Below are 22,243 nucleotides of genomic sequence, written 5' to 3' on the forward strand. Positions count from 1 at the left end.
TTCTCATAGTCCATAGTCTCTCATGTTTCATTCCCCCTTCTGATTACCCCCCGTTTCTTTATCCCTTTCTTCCCCTACTGATCATCCTAGTTCTTATGTTCCATAGATGACAGAAATCATATGATAGTTGTCTTTCTCTGCTTGACTTATTTCACTTTTCCTCTCTCCTTCTTTTCCTCTCTTATGGTTCAGCTTTGGTTGGGGGATTCCATGATTACTTCCCTAGTTTGACGTAAACCCTTTGTAAAAGTATATATATCCACCTTAGGATATTTATCCTAAGTTTCTGCTATTGCTATTAGTGGCAGCTGTCATAGTATAAAATTTGCCTAGGATGGGAAGGAATGGAAGGTCCCAGTTGGGATACTGGTTTTGTAAATCCATGTCAACTTTGACAGTTCTCTTCTCTTCCTCTCACCTTTTTCAAACATAAAGGTTATTATAAAAGGGAAGTTAATGCTTTACCTTGGTAATAAGCATTTCTAGCAGAAATAATTCTAATCTAATAATACACCATATGTTAATTGAATTTAAAGAAAAAAATAATTTTAATCATTTGCATACACTAGTCACATAGGTGTTAACATTGTATGGCTTATCTAAGGACAGTAGAAGGAAGAGGATTTAAAATCGTGTTGTTTTCAAAAGACTTCTCAGGGCTCTGGTTTCTCTCTGCCAAAATGGAGCTTTGAAGATCTAATTAACATGATGTTATGTGAAAGCACTTAACTATGTGGTTGGCATCTATTAGGGACTTCATAAATGGGAATATTTCCTTCCAGGTCTACTGTAAGTTTCTGATATAAATAAGTGTTGCCTTTTTATTTTTTATTTTTTTAATTTTTAAAAATTAATTAAATAAATAATTTTTTTTAGAGAGGGAGAGAGAATCCCAAGCAAGCTCTGCATGGAGCCCGGCGCGGGGCTTGATCTCACAACCCTGAGATCATGACCTGAGCTTAAATCAAGAGTTGGATACTTCACCGACTGAGCCACCCAGGCACCCTAAGTGTTGCCTCTTAAAATTTTTATTTCTAGATTCTGTACATCCTTATAATTTTGAAACTTTATTCTTTGGAGCTAACATCTGCTATAGAAAAGTAAACTTTCTGTTCAGTTTTCAGAATGTCATTTCATAATTATGGAAGGAGATCTCACTTTGGAAAATGATTGAACCTTGTTTAGTATAGAGATAATGCCTTATGCTCATACTACCTTTAGTATCTAGCAGTGAGTCTTTTATATAGTAAATGATCAATAATCATTTTTTCTTATTTATACAGATAGTACACATCCTAAATATGACTTCTGCAAAGATAATTTCTTTTTTGTTACCACCTGATGAAAGTCTTCATTCACTACAGTCTCGTATTGAGCGTGAAACTGGAATAAATACTGGTTCTCAAGAGCTGCTTTCAGAGACAGGAATTTCTCTGGATCCTCGGAAACCAGCCTCTCAATGTGTTCTAGATGGAGTCGTAAGAAAATTCTAATATACCTAGAGTATAAGAAATCTGTTAGCATAGAGGGATTGCATGCCCTGTTTTTTTTTGATGCGTAGTTGGAATTCCCTTGGGGGGGGTGGTACGCACCTTAAAATTCTTATTTTAATTTTATCCTACTCATTACTCTTACCATTGCTTTGCAAGGTGAACAAAATATGTTTTAAACTTTGTATGACTTTCTCTTTGGTGCCAGTTTTCTCCCCCCTCTTTTTTCCCCCTTTTGTACTTAAAGCCCAGAACCTTGAAATTAGACGAGCAGTCTCATAGATCCTGCCAGAGGATAGATGGATGGTAAAATATTGTGCTCATGACTCTTGTTGTTGTTGTTGTTTTACTTTATTGAGGCGAATTTTATATATCATGTAATTTACCCATTTCATGTATACAATTCGGTGTTTTTTTTTTTTGTTTTTTTTTTTAGTAAATTTGCCTAATTGTGCAGCCATTACTATAAATCAGTTTTAAGAAATCTCCATATCAATAAGGTCCTTCATGTCCACTAGCTCTTAATCTCCATTCTGTTCACTTCAGGCAACCATTAATTTACTTTCTGTCTCTATAATTTGCCTTTTCTAAACACTTCATGAAAATGGAATCATACAGTCTGTAGTCTCTTGTGTCTGACTTCTTTCACTTAGCATTATGTTTTGGAGTTTTGTTTATGTCCTAGCATGTATCAGAATTTCATTCCTTTTGATTACTGAATAGTATTCCCATTGTGTGGATATATGTTGTTATGACTCTTTGCTTTTGTCCTTTTGGGTCTGGTGATTGTTTTTCACTTTAGCCCGTACTACAGTTATTTATTTATTTTTCTGAAAGTAGTAATCTAGACCTTAAATCTGTAAGATGTGTGCTAATAAACATTGATGTTATTCATTTGCATTTCACATTAGGAAATGCGGTGTTTAAGTACTTAGAGAGCTTATTTTCAAGAATTTTTTTAAATTGTTTCTTTTTCAGAGAGGTTGTGATAGCTATATGGTGTATTTGTTTGATAAAAGTAAGACTGTATATGAAGGACCATTTGCTTCCAGAAGTTTATCTGACTGTGTAAATTATATTGGTAAGTATAGCTCATTTACTGACTGAGGTTTAAACCTGAAATAATATAATTTTGACTCAATATAGTAAGTAGAAATGATCTTTTGGTGTTTCTGTTCTGTATTTCCTACTTCGGGTTTTTAAGTGTGGTGAAAAATGAATTTATATAGTTTGGAAGGTGAAATGGTAGATTTCAGGTCACCTCTAGATCCCTCATTTGGAAGACGACTTACTTTTCGCGGGGTAGGGCTCTCACAGAACGAGTCTCCACTATTAATTAAGCCTACTTTATAGTTGCTCCTTCATTATTTAAGCATGTTTAGGTATTTCATTTTATCATATAAATACTGCTTAACGTTCAAATGTTTTTCATTTATCCTGTGAGAATTATTCTTTTCTTTGGAAGAAGTGATCAGTTTCTGTATACCCAAAACTAAAATCAAGCATAATATTGTAAAATCAAGAACGAAACTAGGCATAGGGCTAAAATTATGTAATCTTTCCTCTGTGTTACCTTTTTGTTAGTTTTTTTTTTTTTTAAGATTTTATTTATTTATTTGACAGAGATAGAGACAGCCAGCGAGAGAGGGAACACAAGCAGGGGGAGTGGGAGAGGAAGAAGCAGACTCCCAGCGGAAGAGCCTGATGTGGGGCTCGATCCCAGAACTCTGGGATCACGCCCTGAGCTGAAGGCAGACGCTTAACGACTGAGCCACCCGGGCGTCCCTTTTTTGTTAGTTTTTTTAACAACAGTTTTAAATTTACAGAAAAATCAAGTAGATAGTACAAAGTTCTCATGTTATTTTCCTTCTCAACACATATCGTTTACCTCGTTAACATCTTATATTGTATATAGTACATTTGTTACAAGTAAAGAACCAATATATAATTATTAACTAAAACCATACTTTATTCCTTTTCCCTCAGTTTTTATCTGGTGTCCTTTTTCTGTTCCAGGATCTCATTCAGGATACCACATTACATTTAGCTGTCTTGTCTCCTTAGGCTCCTCCTCTTGGCTGTGTCAGTTTCTCGGACTTTTCCTTGTTTTTGATGACCTTGGCAGCTTTGAGGAATACTGATCAAGTATTTTTTAGGATACCCCTGTTGCAGTTTGTCTGATTTTTTTTTCTTCTCATGTTTAGAGTAGGATTAGGGTTTTGAGAGAAAGATCACAGAAGTGTCATTTTCATCACAGTATATGAAGAGTACATACTTCAATGTGATTTGTGACTCTGGGTGATGGCCTCAATCACCTGGCTGAAGTAGTATCTCTCAGTTTCTCCACCTTAAAGTTTAGTATCCCCCCCCACCTTCCATATTGTACTCTTTGGAAGGAAGTCACTATGTAGAACCCAAAGAATGAGGAGTTATGCTCTCCCTCCTTTGACGATATACATAATTTATTTGGAATTCTTTTGCATGTAGTATTTGTCTCTTCCATTTATTAATTTATTCAATCATTTATTCTATCAATATGGATACATGGATATTTATCTTATACTTTGGATTATAATCCAAGACTAATTTATTTTGTTCTTCAGATTGTTGCATCTTTGATCACTAGGAGCTCTTTCATTTGGCTTTCTCTGCCTCTTTTATTTGTGCCATCAATGAGGGTTTTTGTTGTTGTTTTTTTGTTTGTTTGTTTGTTTTGGTTTTTTAGCACTTCCTTTTTGGCACCAAAACATGTTCCAGGTCTATCTTGTATATTTCTTGCCCCAGTCCTAGGATCAGCCATTTCTCCAAGGAGCCCTGTTTCCTTTAATTGGAGAATAGTGTTAGAAACCAAAATCTGGACACCAGGAATGCTTCTTGCTACTGGAGTATCATTCCTTAGGCCCTTTTATTTTTTAAAATCTATAATGTGTGTGTGTGTGTGTGTTGAAAAGACTCCCCTCCCCTACACTCCTTTTCTTTAAAGTATTTGGGTTATTTTGTTTTCGTTTGGTTTGGGTTTTTTTGTCTGTTGTAGGAAGTCTCAGGAATAAGAATGGGTATGTAAGAATCGAAGAAAGGTTATTTAAGACTATTAATTATTAGGGGAGGCAAAGATTTTTCCAGATATATAGTTATATTTTTTTAAAATCTACTTCAGATAATGTGGTTTTTCAGTATTAACTCAGTGTGGTATCATTTCTCTGAACGTTTTCATTGGAAAAGAATAACAGAGATTTTAATTGCCACCTTAAAGTATAGGATGAATCTTTCAATCTTGGAGAATTTCATAATGTTAAAATGGAATTTCATTGAACTTAACATATATCTGCCATAGTTTTTTTAAAAAATTAATTTATTTATTTGAGAGAGAGGGAGGGAGAGGGAGAGAGCATGAGCAGAGGGAGGGGCAGAGGGAGAAGCAGACTCCCTGCTGAGTGGGGAGCCCAGCGTGGAGCTCAGTCCTGGGACTCCCAGATCATGACCTGAGCCGAAGGCAGACACCCACCTGACTCAGTCACCCAGGCGCCCCTGCCATGGTTTTAGAAAATAGCATTCCCTTTACTAAGAGCAAGAGGTAACCATCAATAAATAATTTTATATATCTGGCATTGAAGAAAGCATATCTTACTAAACTGCTATTTACCCTATATGTTTTCCTGAAGTTGGGTTGGTAGTCCAGGAGAAGAAATTTATTACTCAGAGGCAGGAAATACCATGGAAAGATTGTGGAGGACATGGGACTTCATTTAGAACTTGAGAGAAATAAAGAATTCAGATTAATGGAGAAAAAAGGGAGTATTCCCTGTTAGATACAAGAAAAAAAAAAGACAGATAAAGGAATAATTGCAAGCTTTGTGATTATGTAGTGATTATTCATTTTTATTTCCCCTCATACCTGGAATAAGGCTTGTGTATTGCAGGTGGTCAGTAAATGTATATTGAACTGAATGAAACCGTAACAATTGATTATTTCTGGCATCAGTTTCTAGAATCTCTGGGAATGATATTTGTATGGACAGGAAATCAGGAAGAATGATAGACCAACTCTAAAATTTTAAAAAGTAACTTCCCTCCTCTTTTTTTCCATCTTTTTACATAAAGTACGGGACAGCAAAATACAGCTTCCAATTATACAGCTGCGTAAAGTATGGGCTGAAGCAGTACACTATGTGTCTGGGCTAAAAGAAGACTACAGCAGGCTCTTTCAGGGACAAAGAGCAGCAATGTAAGTGGATTCTGTTGTTTATAGGTGCAGTGTCATGTGCATTAATGCTCAAGAATTAATCTTGCAGTTTTCGCTAATCAGTATTCCATGTAATACTGAAATATTGGGGTAATCAGAAGTGTAATATTCTGACCAGACTTAAAGAATTCTTACTAATGGTCTGAAACCAGCCAGTTGCAATAGCTTGAGAGCAGTTCCTGAATGGTCCTAGTATAAGAAGATTATTTTATCTTAGAATATCACAGGCAGGGAGTCTTTAGAGACTAGATTCTAGAGATTAACTGTTTCTCACAGATTGATAATAGAAATTTAGGCTTTGGATTTGTGGCAATTTAAGTTATTAAATTTTTGTCCAGTGTTTCTGAAATACCGATTTTTTTTTTTTTTTTGGCTGTGGTTTAGGTTAAGTCTTCTTCGATACAATGCTAACTTGACAAAAATGAAGAACACTTTGATCTCAGCATCTCAGCAACTGAAAGCTAAATTGGAGTTTTTCCACAAAAGCATTCAGCTTGACTTGGAAAGATACAGTGAGCAGATGACTTATGGGATATGTGAGTGTTCGGGTAACGTGTTTGAAAGATGTGTTGAGTCTCTTGAAGCCGTCTGCTGTTTTGTCTTTTTGCCTTATAGTCCATTGTTTCACTTATATTCACATTAGAATAAGAGACAGGTGGCCTCAAGTCATCATAAACAGTGTGCTGAATAGTAGCTCCTTTTAAACTTTAGCAGCTTTACTTCCCCACAATTGGACTATAATTGGACCAAAATTGTTTAGCTCCAGAAAAATTCAAAAGCAATTTAAGAACTTTTGAATTCATTTTTAAAATAGATACAGTCTTGGGACGCTTGGGTGGCGCAATTGGTTAAGTGTCCAGCTGTTGGTTTCAGCTGAGGTTATGATCTCAGGGTCCTGAGATTGAGCCACACAACGGGCTCCGTGCTCAGCATGGAGTCTGCTTAAGACTCTCTCCTTCTCCGTCTGCCCCTCCCCCCTGTGCACACGTGCACACTCTCTCTCTCTCAAATAAATAAATAAATCTTTTTAAAAAAATAGATAGAAAGTCTGTATTGGGATGACTCTTTAACCAGGGAAGTCTTAAACTACTTGTCTTTCTGTAAATAATAACACAAATAATTCCAGGGGTTTTTCTTCCAAACCACCTCCTGCGGAGTCCCATTTTTTTTTTTTTTTTTTTTTTTTTAGTATAGCACACAGCCTCCAGTTTTTCAGTATTTGACTCCAAGCTTTCTCTCTTCAGATGTATTAAGGAAATGTAAGATGCTGAAGGGGTCACCACCAATATTTCTGTTTTCTATCATAAAACAAAAATTCTTTTTTGGGAAACAAATCCTATTTGTGTACTTGTCTTGAGCTAGGTATGTGTATCTTAGAATAAATGATCAGCACTGTCCAATTGGGTAAGTTTACCCACTAGAGCTGGTTCTATGATTGATGTTTTATTTCTGTTTGTGTATGATAGGCATTCTGGTGAGCGACAAAACACTATAATTATTTCACCAAATTATCTTTGACTAGTCAGTTGTATATCTTATACAAGTGTTAAAAAAGAATGACATAGACCTGTATACTGATATTAAAAGATCACTTGGCAGTGGTGTTTTTATTTGGGGAAAAAAGCAAAGAAAATAAAGTATACAGAGATGGTCTCACTTGTGAGGGAAAAGGGTATGTGTCTGTGTAACATGATTAACAGTAAGATCCTTAGAGTGGAGAGGAGGAACAGAGAGTGTTTTCTTTTTATATCCTTTTATAGTGTTTGATTTAAAAAAATGTTCATGTATTAGTTTTTTCTTTTTTTCATTTTTAAGAGAAAACCATTTATATTGGTTTCTCAGGGGTACCATAACAAGTTACTATAAACTAGGTGGCTTAAAACCACAGAAGTTTACCATCTCACAGTTCCAAAGACTGAAAATCCAAAATCAAGGTGTGGCAGGTCATGATCCCCCTGAAAACTGTGGGGAAGAATACTTCCTTGCTTCTTCCTAGCTTCTCATGGTTTGCCAGCAGTCCTTGACTCTTTGAATTGCAGCTGCCGCACTGTAATCCCTGTTATCAAAATAGAGCTCTCCTTTCTTATGTCTGGGTCTCTGTATCTCCTCTCTTCTTATGAAGATACTAGTCATACTGGATTAATCAACCCTACTCCAGGATGACCTCATCTTAATTTAGCTAATTGCATCTGCAGTGACCCTATTTCCAAATAAGGTCCCATTCTGAGGTACTGAACTAGGACTTCAACATATCTTTTTGGGGGACAGTTCAACCTATAACACCGTTTCTGATGTTGATATGGCAAGAAAGTGGATAGGTCAGTAATTAAAGCTATGGCTATTTCCGAGATAACCAATTTAGACTTTTTTTTTAGCCTCAGAAAAAATGTTAAAAGCGTGGAAGGAAATGGAAGAAAAGGCTATCCACTATGCTGAGGTAAGATCACTAGTTCATTCTATATACTTAGTAATTCCTGAGGTCTCTCTTAGAAATTGTCTTTGGTTTTGGTATGTAGAATATTTTTCACGTTATTCCTGAATATCAGACAAAAATCTAATAGATGCTTTGTGTATGTAGAGGGAAGTACCATAGTTGATAAAAACAAGGACTTTGGGCAAATGAGATTAAACTGAAACCTCACTAAACTTCAGTTTCCATATTATATTATGTGGACTTACCCTTTTTAGTAGGGTTATGCAGATTAAATGGGAGTAAATAATAAATGGTAGTTATTGCTGTTATTTTTATGAGTGGTTTAGATAGGATAGCTATACATCCTGGTTACCTGAAATGGTCCCAGTTTATACCTGCCTTGCCATAATTATCAGTAGTACTCCCTTTCACTCTCAAAATTATGCTCGTTTGGACAATAAATTATATATATGGTCATGCTAGTTATAGCTCATTCTCTAGGAGGCATATTCCTTCCTCAGCTGTTACATCTGTCCGTGGTCCCACTAAATTGTTACCATCCTGGATGCCAGTACTTACCCCCAAAACATGGATAAGGCAGTTGATGTCCTTGGGTAGGAAGCCCATTATCTTTATCTTTCTGCATTCTTATTCAAGGCAGTTGGGAACAAGAAGCAGTGAAAATCATAGAACTGAGATGCAGTGGTTTTGGTGGCTACTTTTTCTCTGTCTTGTTAGTGACACCTCTGTCTTTTTGCTTCTCAAGAGGAGAAAGAAAATGCTAGTAGTTTACTGTTGTCAGAAGAGAAAAGAGAGAAGCATAGGTATTAAGTCTGTCCTTGTATGAAAGAGTGTCAGAATCTGAAAGGTAAAGCTTGGACAAAATCAGTGTTTCATATTAAATCATTTAGTTCTCCTACGATTGCAGCAAGTCATTCTCTGAGTTCTTTTCTGTTTTGTGTGGTGGTGAGCCTGTCATTTCTTTTGTGTTTCATCATATTTTAGGTGGGTGTCATTGGTTACCTGGAGGATCAGATCATGTCCCTGCACACTGAAATCATGGAGCTGCAGAAGAGCCCTTATGGAAGACGTCAGGGAGACTTGATGGAATCTCTGTAAGGAAGGAAGTCTTGTGTTGCTGGTATTGGTGTCTATAATTTTTTGTTGCAGATGGTTCTTTCTGTGTATATCTGGCAGATTAAGCCTGTATTTGTTCTTTTCTATAGTTTTCCTTTCTCCAAATATATTGCCATCATATTTTAAAAGGAAGTTTTTCTTAGTCACAGAAATTCTGGAAACAACTTTAGGGATGTCCTTTGCTTTTTTAATCAAAGCATCTGTTCATGTGAGTGTTACAAATTTTCAAGTATTCTAAGTTAAAAACTATTGCCCTATTTACTATAGTTCTGGCCCAAGTTATTGCCCATTAAATGCCCTAAATGAAGTTAACTTCCTAAGTGTCTGGACAGAAATTTCAGGTTTTTTTTCCTAATCACAGGCCTTCATTTTTGCCCACTTAATTGTTTCTGGTGCACGGATGTTGTATATGTAATGGTAGATCAGAGCAGATATGAAGTACATTAAACTTTTTTATTTCATTTATTTAAAAAAAAATTTTTTTTAAAGATTTTAAGTAATCTCTACACCCAGCGTGGGCTTGAACTCACGACCCTGAGATCAAGAGTCTTGTGCTTTACTGACTGAGCCAGCCAGGTGCCCCTAAACTTTGCATTTTTACATCTTGCTTATTACTCAGTGAAATGCTCTGTAAAATGTTCGTTGGCCATTTGTACTTGCTTTAAAATAGGTTTATACTATATTCAAATAGTATTGTTCATTTCAAGTTGTTGATTATTAGTCATTGAATTATCTTCACTTTTGGAAGCATGTTTTCTCTTTCGTAGGGAACAGCGTGCCATTGATCTGTATAAGCAGTTAAAGCACAGACCTTCAGGTAAGACATTTACCACTGTACACAAAGACATTTTAGGAAACCATCACAAATGTAACAAATCCAGGGGATTGGATTTTAAAACAAGCTGCAGAATAAATTCTAGTTTTGGTATTGCCATAAAGCTGTTTATAGTACAACAGCTTTTAAGTTGGTGAGAATTTGAGAGATTAGGAAGGCAAAGTAACAAGAAAATTGAGATAGAAAACTTTTTAAAGGGAAGTGAAAGGAAGGAATGAAAGAGAAAAAAGGAACTCAAAGAAGGGGAAGAAGAAGCAAGAAAATGTGTGGAAAGATGGAAAAAATAAGTTCTGCTTAAGATTAGAGAGGTTGGAAAGAATGTGATACAGTGGGTTCAGGTGTGGAATGATCAGAGGGAAGGTCCATGTGCTAGGCCAAAGCAGTGTACCTTGAAAATGATGCCTTCCTCTGCACCAGACATTTATGAGGTACATGTAAGATAGGCACCTAACCCTGCCTAGGGGTCAGGGATGGTTAGAGGAGGTTTCTTGCAGGAGAGGACATCTGAGATAAGCCTTAAAGGATAAGTAGCAGTAGCTAGGTGAAAGGAGGTGGCCTCTTGGATGTACAGGTATCATCAGTAAAGACACGTACGTGTAACACTTAGTGTGTTTGAGGAAATGTAGCAACTGGATTGTAGAGTTTGGGGAGAGAGAGGCTGGATCAGATGTGGCTGGATCTTAAAGGATCGGGTATGTTATGGTAATGAGTTTGGATTTCATCATGATGGCAAAGAGAAACCTTAAAAAGTTTTAAGCAGGGGAATGGCATGACCAGATTAGCATTTCAGAAATACGGCTTTGGTAGAGTTGCATATAATGGATTAAAGTGTGGCTAGACTGAAGACAGGCATTGGTTATGAGGCTGTTAAAATAATCATAACTCAGTATAGGGTGGGCCATGAGCTAAGGCAGAGTGCCTGAACTGTGGAGACTGGGTGAGAGGAGGGTAAGGGCAAGAGAGACATTTAGGAGGCAGAACGGATAGTGTTGGGTGATGGATTGATTATGGCTAGAGCTGGAGTAGGGAGGCGTGATGCCTCCCAAGATTGTGGCTACAGCAGCTGGGTGCATGGTCAGTAGGACCACTCACCATAATGGAAAGTGTAGAAAGGGTGGCAGACCTGATGGGAAAAGAAGATGAATTCGTTTTTGTACATGTTGATGTTAGGGTGTCAGTGGGACATTCAAGTAGAAATGTCTAATAAACAGTATTAAATATATATATGTAGGTATGTATATGTATGCATGTATATATAAACACACACATATACACATGTACACAGATTTAGTAGAGAAGTTGGGGTGAGATATTTAGCTGTTTGAGAGTGATCAGACATAGGAGTAAAGTGATCATCTTGAAAAAGTAGGTTGAGTAAGGAAGCCAAGGATGGAATCTCAGAGAATACCAACATTCAAGAGATGACTGGAAGCAGAAGAGCCAGCAGAGAAGATTGAGAAATGACCAGAATATATAGGAGTGATATGATAGGAACAGGACAGAGAGAGTTTCAAAAAGAAAGTGATTAGTGGGGTGAAATGCTGCAGAGATGTGGGTAATAAAAATGATGATGTAAATATTCAGTCAGCTTGGCAGTTTGGACATCATTGTCGATCTTGGCAAAATATGGCCTTTTGGGAACAGAACTCAGATTATAGGAGGCTGAGGGAGGAATGAGACAGGAAGAAATAGAGAAGTCATTCTAGACTAACAGTTCCCAAATTGTGGTTCATGAACCCCTGAGGATCAATGAGGACAAAAATATTTTCATAACACTAAGACATTTCCCTTTTTCACTATGTTGACATTTTCACTGATGCTGCGAAAGCATTGGTAGGTAAACAGCTTATACCTTACTTAGCATGGATCATGGCACTAGTACAAAACTATGCAAGTAGTCATACTTTTCACCACTGTGCATTCACAGTTAAAAAAAAAAAGTTTCATTTAAGCATGTCCTTGATAAAGTAATAAGAATTCTAGTTAAATCTCGACCCTTGGGTACATGTCTTTTCAATATTCTGTGTGATGAAATGGGAAGTGCCCACTTCTGCTCCATACTGAGGTCTTCTGTTTTTCTTAGGAAAGCCACTGTGGCAGGTGTCTTCTCAAAAGTTAATGAAGCATGACTGTCACTTAATGTTAATTTGAAGCATGACTTGTCACTTAGTTGGCAATGATAAAATTCCATCTTTCAGGCAAAAAATTAAAATTTAGGGAAACGTATCCATCAACTGAAATTTGTCAGCTTCTGAGTACTTAAACTTTTTTGATGAGATCAGTGGTGATATTAAAAAAGACTTGCAAAAATGTAAAACAAGGCCAGTTTTCTCACTAACATTTTTTGGAAAATAGCTATTTTTAATAAAAATATGTTAACAGGTAATGAGTTTTTTATTATTTATTAAGTAAATAAGTAAATATTTTTAAACTTCTCAGTTTAATTCCTAAAAAACACCTTTGGGTTCTTAAGAATTTTTGAGTGTACAGTGGTCCTGAGACCAGTAAGTTTGAAAACTGCTTATCTAGGCTATTCTTTTCAGAAGCTTTGCTGTTAAGGAAAGAAGACAGGTGAGGAGCTAAGAGATGTAGAATCAGGGGAGGTCAGTCTTCAGAAGGTAGACTTGAGCATATTTATGTGCTTGGGGCCAAAAGCCTGTGAAGAGGGAGGTCCCTAAACATTAAGCTTGAGAGGCTGGCTCAATTAGGCTTGCTTCCACTGATATTAGAGGGATTGTCGGTGTGGATACTGACACTTCTGTGGGTGTAGAGGTTGGAAGGTGGGGGTCTTACTGTCTTGTGGCCTCCCACCCTGCAGTAAGAAGTGGGGTTAACTGTTAACAGAAGAGGTGATGGGGTTAATAAAAGAGGTGATGACTACATGGATTTAAGGAGTATGCTAAAGATTTTTAAAAGCTGGTGTGTGCAATGGAAGATGTTGCTGACCCAGAACATGTATTAAGAATCCAGAGCAGAGGGGCGCCTGGGTGGCTCAGTCGTTAAGCATCTGCCTTTGGCTCAGGGTGTGATCCCACAGTCCTGGGATCGAGCCCCACATCAGGCTCCTCTGCTGGGAGCCTGCTTCTTCCTCTCCCACTCCCCCTGCCTGTGTTCTCTCTCTCTCGCTGGCTGTCTCTCTCTGTGTCAAATAAATAAATAAAATCTTAAAAAAAAAAAAAGAATCCAGAGCAGAAGTGAAAGCCTGTGAATTAGTAGTGACAACAGAGGAAATGGTAGTATAATTTTTTTGTTGGTGGTGTTTAGTGGCTTGGCTGCAGAATTGACAGAGCAGACGGTTAGACTGATCCAGGCTTAGGATTTTGCTCATAGAAGACAAAAAAGTTTAAGATATTGACAGAAAGTGATAAAAGTGATAGAAGTTATGGTTAGAATAAAATAATTGAAATTTAAGATTTCAATAGAGCAAGTCTAATTCTTTTTTTTCCTTTAATCAGTATTCATTACTCCCAGTTTTCTGACCAATGAAGTGGGTACTGCAGATAAAGATATACAAAATTCCATCCATTGGCTTAGTCAAATTAACTTCCTGTAGTCAGTGATAGCATTTGTTTGGCTTATTATTATTATCATTATTAGTATTATTATTATTATTATTAAGGATTTTAAGTAATCTCTACACCCAATATGGAGCTCAAACTCACAACCCCAAGATCAAGAGTTGCATACTCCACCAACTAAGCCAGCCAGGCACCCCTGGATTATTTTTATAAAAACTTTGCAGTAGCCCTGTCAGCATACTAGCATATTATAGAGCCTAGAAATAAATTTGCTATCTGGGTAGCTACTTTGAACTGATCATTACCTTGAGTGACAAACTAGCTGTAACAAGGAGTTTTATCTACTGTTGGAACTTATGTAATCATACTTGATACATAGTCTCTGGTGTCTGTTCTAGCTTAGAGAGTTGATTTGAGACTTTCGTTAGCTAAAAATGGTAAAAAAAAAACAACTTTCTTCATTTTGTATGCTGGGGAAGGTGAATGTTCTGAGGTCTCTGACCATCTAAACGAGCTAGTTATATGGGGAAGTTTTCCTGGTCTGTGGGGTTTAGGAAGGCATGCTGTTGGGAAAGGAGCCTGTTTGGAGCCTCTGTATCTGATTGTTAGTAAGGGTTAGACAAAGAGGGCCATGTGTGGGGAATAAACTTGAGCTGTGGGGGAGAGGTCTTTGCAGTGATAAAAAGGACACTGAACTTTTTAAAAACCTTTTTTGATTCCCCTTTCATTGTAAAATCTGGGTAATAATAGTAGCCATCTTACAGGACTCCTATGAGGGTTAAATGAGAAGTGTTAAGTAGGTAGTAGCAAATAATATTTTTGCATTTGAGATTAATTATCGTCCAAGAAAATACCAGCATGATCTATGAGCAGTCTTCCAGTTTTAAAAACGTTGAATACTACTTTTTGAAATATAACAATGCTTTTTTGTTTTTGTTTTTTTGAGAGAGAGGGAGAGACAGTGCAAGCTGGACAAAGGGAAAGGGAGAGAGAGAATCTTAAGCAGGCTCCATACTCAGTGTGGAACCTGACATAGGGCTCGATCTCATGTCCCTGAGATCATGACCTGAACCAAAATCAAGAGTCACACACTCACCTGACTGAGCCACTCAGGTGCCCTGTTTTTGTTGTTGTTGTTTTTTAATTGAGGTACATCTCCTATAAACTGTAGAACTCACTGTTTCCAGTGAGTGAGCCATCCTATTTGAGGACATTTGTTAGCTTCCAGTTTATAGTATCATACTACCCTCAAACTGAACTTTCAGGGTGTCTGCAGGTCCTTTTATTAGTGCATCAGATTTCCCTTAAGTCCATCAGCTTTTTTCAAAGTTTTCATGGCCTGTGAACAGATGGATAAATATGAAATCCCAAGCAATCTAGATGGGGCAAGGGCCTTCTTCTTTTTAACCAGTGAAAGTTTGAACTGTCCTGTTTGGTTTTTTTAAGATATTATTTATTTGACACAGAGAGAGAGAGTGAGAGAGCGCACAAGTAGGAGGAGCGGCAGAGAGAGAGAGAGGGAGAAACAGACTCCCCGTTGAGCAGGGAGTCTGATGTGGGGCTCGATCCCAGGGCTCCAGGATCATGACCTGAGCCAAAGGCAGACGCTTAACTGACTGAGCCATCCAGGCACCCCTGTCCTACTGTTTTTAAATAAATGATGTTAATCATCCAAGAAAAATTGATCTTCTGGCCAGAAAACTGCATATATATCTGGGATTTGGGTTAATATGGGTTAAAGATGGGTAAACATATTCTTCTCAAAACAGGCAATTAAGTTCTGTGAAGATACAGTGATAAATTTATATATGCATTATACACACAAACACACATACTTTGTTTTTAGATATATAATTGTTTATATATTATATAATCTTAAAATTTTAATCCAGTTTTAAATTTAAATGGAGAAGTTCCAGATTTTTAGGGATTTTTATTTGGAGGCTGATATGTTCATGCAGAAGAGAGGTTATATCCACTGACTTAGATCTTTTACAGATCACTCCTACAGCGATAGCACGGAAATGGTGAAGATCATTGTGCATACTGTTCAGAGTCAGGACCGGGTTCTCAAGGAGCTGTTTGGTCATCTGAGGTAGAAAAATTGTTTTATTTCCTACTGAAAAGCCAGGGCACTTTTATCACGTTCCTTTCAAAGTTAATATCCCTTTTTGATAAATACACTAGACCTAGGTGGATATCCGGCAATACCTTGGGTAGCTTGACCCCAGTTATGTGCATTTAGGTGTTCTGTTTGTGTGCATCACTGTGGAGATCAGTCACTAAATCTTATCATGCTGATTGTGGTTCATTTTCCCAGCTGAGTGTAGGAGTATGGTGTATATCTTGGGGGGGGGTGTATAATTATCTGACACTGATTTCATCTCTCCAGCAAGTTACTGGGCTGTAAGCAGAAGATTATTGATCTACTGCCCAAGGTGGAAATGGCCCTCAGTAACATCAAAGAAGCTGACAATACTGTCATGTTTATGCAGGGAAAGAGACAGAAAGAAATATGGCATCTCCTTAAAATTGCCTGTGTAAGTAACTTTTAATGAATTATTTTTTAATTTAAAGATTTTATTTATTTGACAGAGCACAAGCAGGTGGAGTGGCAGAGGGAGAGGGAGAAGCAGACTCCCTGCTGAGCAGGGAGCCCCACACGGGGCTCCATCCCAGGACCCTGGGATCATGATCTGAGCCGAAGGCAGATGCTTAACCGACTGAGCCACCCAGGCACCCCAACTTTTAATGAATTATTTAATGTGACATTAATTTGCTGGTATTCCCTGCAAAAGGGATTTTTTTGTCAGCATGACCTGGGTCCTTTTAAAGACGTGTGCATTTTGCATTAGGTTGATGCTCATGTTCTTTGCTTGGTGGTTTCACTAGCAATTCAGATGCAGGACTTCATGATCAATCATCCTTTGTTCTTTCCCCTCTCATGTTTATCTACCCCTTCCAGCCCTAAACCTCTGTGGTATCCCAACCCAATTTGGGGGTAGATGTGCTTGACCAGTTAATAAAACTGGGTTTTTTTCCTCCAACTAAGGTGGAATGAGAAGGGCAGATACATTTCATCTTAGTCAAGAAAGGGGTCAAGGAGGACAGTTTTGTACAAATACTTACATAAAGATGGGGATAGTTTTGTACAGGAATACTTTGGTTGTCCATATAAGTAGTGGTAGAAGTGTAAATCTTAGGAATATTGTAGGAAATTGTATGAATCAATGGTGATGATTGCCTGTAATCTTTTTATTTACTTTTTTCCCCCTTCAGACACAGAGTTCTGCCCGGTCCCTTGTAGTATCCAGTCTAGAAGGTGCAGTAACCCCTCAGGCATCAGCATGGCTTCCCCCAACTTCAACAGAACGTGAACATCCTCTGTCATGCGTGGTAACTCCTCAAGATGGGTGGGTTCACTTTGCAACAATAGATAGTTGTTTTCAAGAGCAGTGGTAGGAATGAGGTAGAGTAGAGAGCGTAGTGGTTACGACAGTCTATAAGACAGTGCCTTATAGACCAGGGTTGAATCCTGACTGTCCCTTTGTAATAACGTTGTACAAATTAACTTGATTCTTTTAATGTAAACATTTCCTTACCTGTTAAATGGGAACTGCTGTGAAAATTCAATTAGATGTTGTATGTTGAAGTGCTTGGGAAGTAAATACCACCAGATGTTATTTAGCTCAATCCAAGTTCTAAGTTCTTTCTCTTTTACTGGCTTATCAATTCTTTTACCCAAACTATTTCTTCCGTAACCATTTATCTCAGAAATTACACTCTTTTGCATTTATCATTTTGGGGTCCTTATTCATCACCCCTCTAATGAATTGTTGAGTTTAATCTACTGTATTTTATAACTTAGTATTTCTGAAATCAGACTTTTTTCGATGCCTTAAATCAGTTTTGCAAATAAGAACTCGAGTTTGAGACTCGAGTTTCTTTTATTAGTTCCTACTCTTCTGCTAAAAGCTGAATGACTATCCATTTCTGTTATTTTTCTCAGCATAAGATGTGCCGTATCCAGAGCCAGTGGCTCTTTGCTAGCTTGTGTATTGTCGCTTTTTTCACAACTCATGGAGACCTCTACAGCAGCACCAGCATTACCTGGAAGCTCTGCCCATAATTAGTTTGCAGAAGTGCAGCCATATACATCACTGCTCAGGAGGTCATGCAGTTGCATATTCTGTACTCTGCTTTTATGAGAGAAAAGCACATGGCAGGAAGGAAAGCTGCTATCAGGTATTTTATTTTTTTAAAGAAAGCAAGTTGCAGGGTATATCTTGGGGTCATTAGAGATTTGGCCCAATGTAATACATCCACAGCTACAGCACAGGCTGTAATTTATTTGACTTTAGGAAATATTCCATTAATCAGAGTTGAAACAAATAACATTTAATACATTACTAACCTTTTTGCTTTTATTAAAGGCATTTAGGTTTGTTAGGGGATGCTAATGGTTGCAAATGTCAACTCTATACAGATAATTTCTAACTGGAGGTTGTGGTTGTTAGCAAAAGCATGTCAGGAATTTTAAATATGTTTTCCAGTAGGAATACATTATAAAGTAAACTTGATTTCAATTATAATGTACACATAGTACTTAACCGCTAAGGATTGGGCTCTGTTGGCCTGAATTTTTCCTTTTGAATACGAGCTAAATTAGAATTTAGTTCTAAGCTTATACTGGCTACTATCCATGGCCTAGAACAGATTCTAGTAAGGTAGAGACAGAGGGTTGGTAAAAGGTAAAGGATAGAGACCATATGGCAGAGGGAGGTGGGGAAGGTGGAAACCAGAATCAGGATTTCCTTCAAATCTAGGGATACTTGTTGGTTCTGGGCAGCTCCACTGTGATGCTATTTTCTTCTGCTATCCTCAGGAATCAGCTTGCTTGTTTTCTTTTTCATTGCTGTCATCTGTAGCTTCCAACCAGAGTTTTCACCTTCCCTCATCTTTGCAGACCAGATTGTACTTTTTTATCTTCACCCCTAAATTTGTGTCTCTGAAGTAAGCATACTGATGTTTTTACTACTTATAAGGAAAGGGAAATAGTCCAGAAACAAAAAGAGATTTTTCATGTGTCTGTGCTACAGTTATCTCCCCCACCCCCCAGGAGGCATTTTCAGCGGGGGGAAATGTTGTATGTAAGTGCCGCTTATATTTCAGAGGAAAATGAGGTTGGACTTATAGTGGACTTTTTATCATTTGAGCTGGGCAGAGGCAACAGCTTGGATTAACAAGTAGGACTCTGCCTCTGGGTGGGAGGGATGAGGAAACTGAAGACTATAGGAATCAGTTGCACTGGGGTGCTGGGTTGCAGGGCTGCAGGGCTGCAGGAAGGGCAGTGTTCATCCAGACCCTGAAGACCAGAAGGTAGAGGAAATTCATATGCCCCTTTGCTGCATTTGAAAAGGCTTTGTTTTTTTTCATCATACAGGGAGACTATAGCACAAATGATAGAAGAAAATTTGAACTGTCTTGGCCATTTAAGCACTATTATTCGTGAAGGAAATGAGGAACAGGGCAGTAGAATGATGGTAAGTCTTATATGGATATGGGTGTTTTAGGTTTGTTGAGTGCAAAGGGTTTTAACTTTCCATGCTAGCCTCATCTGGCATTTGGGATGCATATGGGGAAGAGAAGGACTCAGAAGAAAGACAAAGAATATTTGAGTTATATCCTCAACTTCAAATCCCTATCTTCTCTTACTCATGGATATACTAGGATTATGTCTTCAGTAATCTTCTACAGTAGCATATTTGGTCAAATTAAAGGTAAACTTTTTTTGCAACGTGACCACTGAAGTTGAATGGTTTGTACCTTTTTGGTTCAAAAATAAATTTTCTCCAATAAGATGGGACAGGATTGGTACTATAATTCAAATATAGTAACTATTGTATGTAAAATGAATAATGTTAATACAGTTGTAATTAATAGAAGTATTAAGAAGATGTGGTTACTGTGAATTACTGATTTGTTAAAACTCAGAGAAACCACAATAAAATGTTTACTGAATTAACTTTATTACAGTTAGTCTCAAGGTCAGCTGTTTGTATTTCCTTTCATTAATTATTTACTTCAAATATTTATGAAAACTCTTTGAAATATTTTTTTAGTCAGCAGGAAAGAAGGTAAAACTAAACTCTCTAATTGTAACATACTTTTGATTTTTCAACTTTTGATTATAAAATGTCCACACACAGAAAATCTGCAGAAAGTAACACCCATAAACCTACCGCTTATAGTCAACATCTAATTGTACCTTTTTCATGCCTGGTTTTAGAATCTTGATTGGAGTTGGTTAACAGAATGACTTGCTACTTATTCACTGTCCCCAAACCTATGGAAGTTGTTGCTGCACGTGTTGGAAATTTGTTTTTCTCCCATGAAATCATTCTTCAGACACCAGCAAATGGAAGAAATGTCTATGATCAGAAAATATACATGATTTTACAAGCACAGTATTTTGACTTTAGGAAATTTTAACTTCTGAACACAGAATTTTATATGTCAGTGGACTTGTTTAAATATGATAGCTACTTAAGCACATCATGGCAATCCATTTGTCTTCAAACGTGATACAACACTTAACTGACTAAAAACATGTTTTACCATTTAACTTTTGGGCTTGGAGAAAACAAAACCTCAACTAATGTACGTGCTTTAAGTAAAAGTTGTTTGGCTCTCTTTCTGTGGAAGAGACTGCTCACAAATTAAAACTGTACTTCATGAAGAATAAACTCTACCTCCTTGTGTTGCGTTCAGAAATGCTTTTCCTGGCAACATAAGGAGTTGGTTTAATCCAACTGCACATTTGACAGCACCCCTTTCCTACAGAAGGAATTGTGCATCTGTGCCTTTAATAGCAATTGATTTTCGTAAATCTTGTTAAATGTGCTATGTGTATATGTATTTAAGATGTACATTTAATAATATCAAGAAGATGCCTGTTAATTTATAATGTCTTTGAAAACTGTTTTTTTTTTTCACTTGTAAAAATGGGTCATTTGTTTAATGAATTTTTCATGTCTTGTCCTACAAATTATAAAGATCTGCACTCCCTTATCTGTAATTCCAAAAATCAAAAAAGCTCTGAAAGCAAGATCTTTCAAAAGCTTGGTAACAAAACTCATTTGCTTGCAAATCTAACCTGAACTGACATTGAACTACTTATCCCATTTATTGTGAATATTCATTTATTTGCTGTGGAAATATTAACATATTTGATTATTGGGGGGCTGGGGCTGCCAGAGACCCTGCTGGGTGTTTATTTAGTATGGTATATGCACTGAATTACCTTTCTAAAATCTGAAAATTTCATAATTCTGAAACATCTTGCCCTAAGGGTTTCAGATAAAGGATTGTGGATCTATCATCTGTTAAATAAATAATTTAGAAGATATTATATGTTTTTTAAAAAATGTGAAATGCTTTTATATTCTAGACAGTTTTCCACTTTGTGTATTAAATGATTTTTAAATTACTTTTAGAATCTCTATTCATTATAATCAGATTTTGATAGAATGCTTGAATATGGTTTAGGAAGAGGTTCCATGAAGTGGAACTGGAGCACAGAATAACATAATGGGCCTTCAGTGTACTTTCCTTAGGAATTAAACAGGACTTACAGTAAAAACAGCACTGGGTAGCTTCTTTTAATACAGTCTTTTTTCCTGAGATGTCCTGTCGCCACTTTCCATGTCTAAAAACCATGCTCATATCTTGCTGTATAAACTGAGGTCTTAGTCACCCCATCGCCATTTTGCTAGTAGTGTCATTTTCCATCATGGAAATCTAGTTTGAAATCTTGGGGCTGGCTCCTTCTAACTTTTTAGTTATCTGGTACTACTGTTTCTCTAAATATGGAAATTCTGACTGTCAGCTATTTTAATAGGCAGTCTGTCTGTTGCTTCTCTAGTCATAGAAGGTTTTCGTCAATAAAACACGTATTGGGTACCTGTTGCTTGGAAGACAGTGAGCTAGATGGCAAGATCAGAAACAGTTAACAAAGGCAGTACAAGAAGAATTGTTATCTGCAGTCTGAACATTGTAAGCCATCCAAACACTGAAATGATTGTTAAAAGAATTTATTGTTTAGATGACTGCATATTTTCTAAATACCACTGTAATAACTGATAAAAGATCTGCTATAGGGTGTGTCCATTTTATGGTGTGGCTGGGGTGATATGGGCGGGTACTGTGAGTCAGAACAGGTTATAGTGAGAGATCACCTAAGACTTGTTTCTATACTCTATTTTTTATTGGGTCACACCTTTTCAGAGTTGAATGGCAATTGTGAATTGTATACATTTCATTCTTCAATTCCAGCAGTATTATGAAAAATGAAGAGAATCCATTCAGAAAATGGGCTGGAACAAGATGTTTTTCCTTCTTTTTTCTTTCTGGAAGTAAAATAGCTAGATCTCGCTAATATCATTTATCTGCAACAGACAAGGTCCCAGATATTTGTAGGTAATAAAAGTCCTATGAACAATACAGGTAAGTGCATTTATTGAAGGGAGAGGGCAGAGTGACCTCTTTAGGGCTTGCTAAATCCTATTTAGGACTTCCCATTTTCACAGTTACTACCTTTGTAACCTT

General features: G+C 37.1%; 1 protein-coding gene and 1 long non-coding RNA gene across 6 annotated transcripts in view; one reads left to right on the forward strand and one right to left on the reverse strand.

Annotated features, from left to right (window-relative positions):
- The window catches only part of CHUK (component of inhibitor of nuclear factor kappa B kinase complex), a 37,984-nt gene extending 16,858 nt beyond the window's left edge, over positions 1 to 21,126 (forward strand). For 2 of the 5 annotated variants that reach the window (XM_045802855.2, XM_087862799.1), the window contains exons 10-21: positions 1,284 to 1,478; positions 2,469 to 2,571; positions 5,592 to 5,715; positions 6,118 to 6,269; positions 8,109 to 8,170; positions 9,152 to 9,261; positions 10,051 to 10,100; positions 15,635 to 15,731; positions 16,029 to 16,176; positions 16,916 to 17,049; positions 19,080 to 19,179; positions 19,926 to 21,126. In XM_045802855.2, coding sequence (XP_045658811.1) covers positions 1,284 to 1,478; positions 2,469 to 2,571; positions 5,592 to 5,715; positions 6,118 to 6,269; positions 8,109 to 8,170; positions 9,152 to 9,261; positions 10,051 to 10,100; positions 15,635 to 15,731; positions 16,029 to 16,176; positions 16,916 to 17,049; positions 19,080 to 19,179; positions 19,926 to 19,955 — 1,305 coding nt within the window. In that variant the 3' untranslated portion in view covers positions 19,956 to 21,126. Of the gene's footprint in view, positions 1 to 1,283; positions 1,479 to 2,468; positions 2,572 to 5,591; positions 5,716 to 6,117; positions 6,270 to 8,108; positions 8,171 to 9,151; positions 9,262 to 10,050; positions 10,101 to 15,634; positions 15,732 to 16,028; positions 16,177 to 16,915; positions 17,050 to 17,645; positions 17,882 to 19,079; positions 19,180 to 19,925 lie in introns of those variants that run through there. The other 3 variants (XR_015724749.1, XM_087862798.1, XM_087862797.1) reach the window with 3 other exon arrangements.
- On the reverse strand, positions 3,869 to 20,044 carry LOC148109779 (uncharacterized). Its single transcript, XR_015724751.1, has 3 exons — positions 19,905 to 20,044; positions 8,726 to 8,938; positions 3,869 to 4,311 (listed from the first exon to the last, which is right to left on the reverse strand). It is a non-coding gene; the product is annotated as an uncharacterized LOC148109779 (long non-coding RNA).
- Positions 21,127 to 22,243: the final 1,117 nt, after the last annotated feature.

Source organism: Ursus americanus, chromosome 6, assembly GCF_024610735.1.
Source record: "Ursus americanus isolate L20-20 chromosome 6, mUrsAme1.1.p, whole genome shotgun sequence".
In the NCBI taxonomy this organism is placed as follows: Eukaryota; Metazoa; Chordata; class Mammalia; order Carnivora; family Ursidae; genus Ursus; species Ursus americanus.